Source organism: Anopheles stephensi, chromosome 3, assembly GCF_013141755.1.
Source record: "Anopheles stephensi strain Indian chromosome 3, UCI_ANSTEP_V1.0, whole genome shotgun sequence".
Lineage (NCBI taxonomy): Eukaryota > Metazoa > Arthropoda > Insecta > Diptera > Culicidae > Anopheles > Anopheles stephensi.
The window spans coordinates 19,739,737-19,744,214 of record NC_050203.1 but is presented as its reverse complement, the minus strand read 5'-3'; the positions used below and the strand labels follow the sequence as shown (position 1 = coordinate 19,744,214).

At 43.3% G+C, this 4,478-nt stretch overlaps 1 protein-coding gene across 2 annotated transcripts; it reads left to right on the top strand.

Moving 5' to 3' along the window:
* The first annotated feature begins 829 nt into the window (after positions 1-829).
* Positions 830-4,021, top strand: LOC118512736 (toll-like receptor Tollo). Of its 2 annotated transcripts, none has more exons than XM_036057599.1 (2): positions 830-942; positions 1,868-4,021. In XM_036057599.1, exons 1-2 carry the CDS (start codon positions 917-919, stop codon positions 3,153-3,155), a joined length of 1,314 nt encoding a protein of 437 aa, XP_035913492.1. In that variant the 5' UTR covers positions 830-916; the 3' UTR covers positions 3,156-4,021. The 2 variants fall into 2 exon arrangements, with proteins under 2 accessions (XP_035913492.1, XP_035913493.1); XM_036057600.1 differs by lacking the exon at positions 830-942 and adding an exon at positions 1,038-1,092.
* The last annotated feature ends 457 nt before the right edge of the window (positions 4,022-4,478 follow it).

Below are 4,478 nucleotides of genomic sequence, written 5' to 3'. Positions count from 1 at the left end.
CAAGTGGACAGCTTCATCTCTAAGAGGCCCATCATTTGTTTCTATTAGTGTGTCAATTGAAAGCTTAATTGATTGCTGTACAGTGGTCTAATAGAATTATTTTTATTTCATTTTTATTAAGAAAAATAAAGATAAATAGAGCAAGTAATTTCATTACAAAGTTGAAGTTGCTCTCTCCTAACGCGTCCTAAATTGTCAGGCGAAGGGGATGTCCGGCTTTCACCCTGAAACCCCCGAGATCAATTCCCGGTGTGGGAATTAACAACGACATAATGATCTGTTTCTATTTTGCTTACAACGCACCAGCAATATAAATAAACCAGTTCAAGTCTTGCAATCGTTTTCCGTATAAGTTGAGTTCTCGTTAAATTCATCGCTTAACACACACGGGTATGGTGTATGGAAAAGTGAGATGCCGACGGCATAAAACATTTCAATCGGAATGTTGATTCGATGTAACGGCTGAGCGACCGATTCCCATGATGAATCGGATGTGCGGTGATGACGTGCATTGAATACAACTCCAGGCGATAACGAGAGCCCATAGTCGATTTTATATTTTGCTTAAGCTACGCGTACCGGTAATCTCGTACTCGAGAGGAAGAATATGTTTAGCGTAAGAATTATGAAGAAATGCACTTCAGTAAATATTTTCTGTTTGATTCAACGCACTTTATGCTGCAAAACGACTCCCAGTAGTCTGGTGGCGGAAAGTACAATTACTCAGAACAATCATGTAGATTTGCGTGAAAAAAGTTACAGTGATTACACAGCTGGTGGGTTAAAGTTGAGGTCAGGCGAATAACATCGGACCGGTCACTTCCTTATCATTGTGGATTTATTTAAAGCGTGAAGTGTTAAGACTGACTCAAGCAGCATACGGGAGCAGTAGTTTCAGTCCGTTCGCCGATTCAAGATGGTTAAGCTGTGCGTAGTTTTGTTGTAAGTATTTGCGATGTAAATTGGAATAGTACAGTGAGTTGTGATTTGTTAAGGTGACTGTGAAGCAGACTAATTTTAATGCCATCATAGGTAGAGAATGTAACCACGTGGACCGGTATAATTTGATCGAACTTCAGAAGATTATTTGAGGCAAGCAGTCTGTATTAGAAGCTTGTTTTACTTAGTGTTAAAGTGACGATTTTTGTTTAATTAAAATCCTTTTCATAAAATACAAAATAACTAGGTAGAATCGCACAACCCAGCTTTTTCCTACGTAGAATTCTTAGTGAAACCTAGATCTGCGTCAAAAAATATCAATAATTTGTGCTAAAAGTCCATTAAGAAGTGCTTATATGAAGCAAACTTACACGTATAGCTGGACATTTTAAAATGAAGTACATTAAAAATGTATTGTCATATCCCCTAATTAAGTTCACAGAGAGTCGAGAGTAACAAGTGTTCGTCGTCGTTTAGAGATTGCGGTTTACGTTTGAATCATGGGTTTTGCCGAGTGAAACGTTTGTTTTCAAAACAAATCTGATGCTCGTTGGATTGATGATGTCCCTGGCCTACGTAATGAACCTTGTTTCAGTCACATATTTCTGTGTTGATGCCCATCCAAACGTGTTTGAAGTTAAAAATATGTCTCAATGAATGTCAGAGCTGGTGAATCAGAGAATGGTTCAGAAATTCCAGGAGTGTGAGTAGCTATTGACAGCAAAGTTCTTATCTTTCATTGGAGTTAGTTTTATTTAACTCTAAATCTTCAAAGAAATTATTCAAAGAGTGAATTTCATCTCACTAAAGAATCCTAATGAAAGATAAGCTTAAACTCCAACATTTGGATCGTTCAGCCGGATAAGTAAAGTGCTTCTATCGAAGCTCACAGAAGTAAAAACCAACAATCTCTTCTTCTTCTCCCCAGCATGGTAGCCCTCGTGGCACCTCATGGCGCCTTTTCGAAGCAGCTCGTCTGTACGATGGAGCTGAATCGAAGCTGCAGCCTGATCGGCGCCAAGGTGTTCGCCGACGAAGTGCTGCTGACCGAATTCTCCAGCCCAAGCCCATCAACGCTCACCAACGTACAGTTCGCACGCTCGCAGCTGGCCGCAATCCCACCGACACTGTTCCAAACGTTTCCGAAGTTAGAAAAAGTGAACGCATCCTCGAGCGAAATCAAACAAGTACAGTCGAACAGTTTTGCCGGAGCAAGAACGCTTCTGTCGCTGAATCTGCGAGGTAACAAAATTCATGAACTGCCTGCTGAAGCATTTTTCGGCGCACATCGTCTTGAGACGCTAGATCTTTCGAACAACGAGATCACCACGATCGACGGTACGGCGTTCAAGCGGTTGCGTAACCTAAATACGTTGCTGCTGAACGAAAACAGTATCACCGAGCTGGAGTCCAGCGTGTTTGATGATTTGTCCGAGATGGAAAGTTTGGAGCTGCAGCAGAACGATCTGTCCTCGATCGGTGATCTAGTGTTTCGTGGGTGCCCTTCACTGACGACACTGAACGTGTCGCACAACGCACTGAAGACGTTCAACTTGGCACAGTTCGAGCGGCGGTACAATTTCGACCTGATCGACGTCAGCTACAATCATCTCGAGTCCGTGAATATCCCGTCGAACCTGCGTCAGCTAGTTGCAACGGGCAATGGGATCCGTACGGTGGAAAGCAATGCCATTAACGGGTCGTCACTGATTCTGCTCAAGATGCCACACAACAAGATGTCGAGTGTGGACGATGTACCGACGTTCGATAAGCTGATCACACTCGATCTGTCGTTTAACCGAATCCGTGAGTTTGATTTCCGATCGATCGCACGGTTCGGTAAGCTGGTGCTGCTCAAGTTGGACGGTAATCAGCTGGAATCGTTGAGCAATGGATTGACGGAACCGATCACACACCTGAAGTACGTACATCTGGCCGACAATCAGTTCGTGCATCTGGATCTGAACGTGATGCGGACTGTGCCACGTGTGCTGAAGCTGGATCTGCGCCGGAACCAGCTCGAGCGGATCACGGTGACGGATTTGTCCGGTTCGTTCCCGGTGATGGTGCGTATGATGCTGGAGGGTAATCGATTCCGGTGCGAAGACAACCGAGCATTGGTGAGGGAGCTGAAGGGTTCCATCACGGCGTACGCAATGACCCGGAATGATTGTCGCAAGAATCAGAATCTTATCGATGGTATCTGTTGCTCGTAGGTGATTTGTTGCGAGTGTTGGATTAAAGTACGGGTTCTTAAATGAATGGATGCTTAAACAGAATAAACAAAGCGTGCATTATTGACATTTAAAAAAGAATTACTTCAATATTTTTGCAAACTTGATGAATTTTTGCAAGGGTGCGAAACCCTTTTAGAGTATAAAAATCGCTGAGTTTTTCAGAATACATCTTAATTTAGAGACGCATTCATCAAGGAGATGTAAATCTATCTATTTATATAAAAATGTCAGCAACTTCAGGAACTCACTGAAGGTTCCCGCTGTTCTTGAGTTGATTCATGTTTTGTTCGGACACGCAAAGCTAGGATTTTTGGCTCTCAAGGATAGGACATTAGGGAAATATGGAGAGTTTTCACTGTTTTTCCACAATCACAAACGCTCTTTTAAATCCAAGATAACATAAGGTAGGCTTGCTGGGATTAGACTTGACATAACTCAAACTCTGACGTCCAATTCTTTTAAGAGCTTTGAGTGTCTTCCTACCCAAAGTAAGGCCTTAAAGACTCCAACGAGTCTGTTAGGGATATTCCCTCTCAATATCCAGAGTCGCCTGGTCCACTCTATACGCCAATGAGCCTCGTTGTCTCCAACGATCCAGTAAGGAAGATCCGCTTCTGGAATCTACATGACTGCCTCAACAGTCGAATCAAAGGAGAATTGGTTTGCCCAGCAACTTGTTGTTATCATCCTTGTCGCGATGTCCAAAGTAACTACGAAAGCAATGCGCGACACAGACCACGTTATGCGTTGCCGATATGAAGCACCTCACCCGTAACCGCTCACGGACAAAGCACAACACACAGATTATGCTTTCTGCAGTAAACATTTCGCAAAAGATACCATAATTTCTTCTGTAGCCACTGTTTTCTTCGAGAATTTATCCTGAACATAATTCTTTGACACAATCGGAAACTTCGGAGGCACTACAGGTACGATCTTCACTTTCAGACATCACCATTGCGAATAGTTCTACCAAATGAAGTACAGCTTTCTGTACCTACTCTACATCGAGATGATTTCTTCTCGTTGCTCGACAAAAAGGGTTACAACACGGAATGCGCCACAGAGAGTTTCACACAGGAAAATGAGGAGAAAAAAAAAGAATAGGTGCTCAGCAAAAGTTTTCCTCGCAAGAAAACTGGTTTTCCCGCACGTTTGACTGCTGCTCGGCGACCGGGGTATATGGGTCACAAGCTGGGGTTTATGTAATTTGAATAAAAGGAATCACGTTCCACGATGTCCTGTCAAGCGCTCGAGCGGCCTGTAACGAACGGTCCCCGGTAAAGAAGGGGGTTCCAGGGA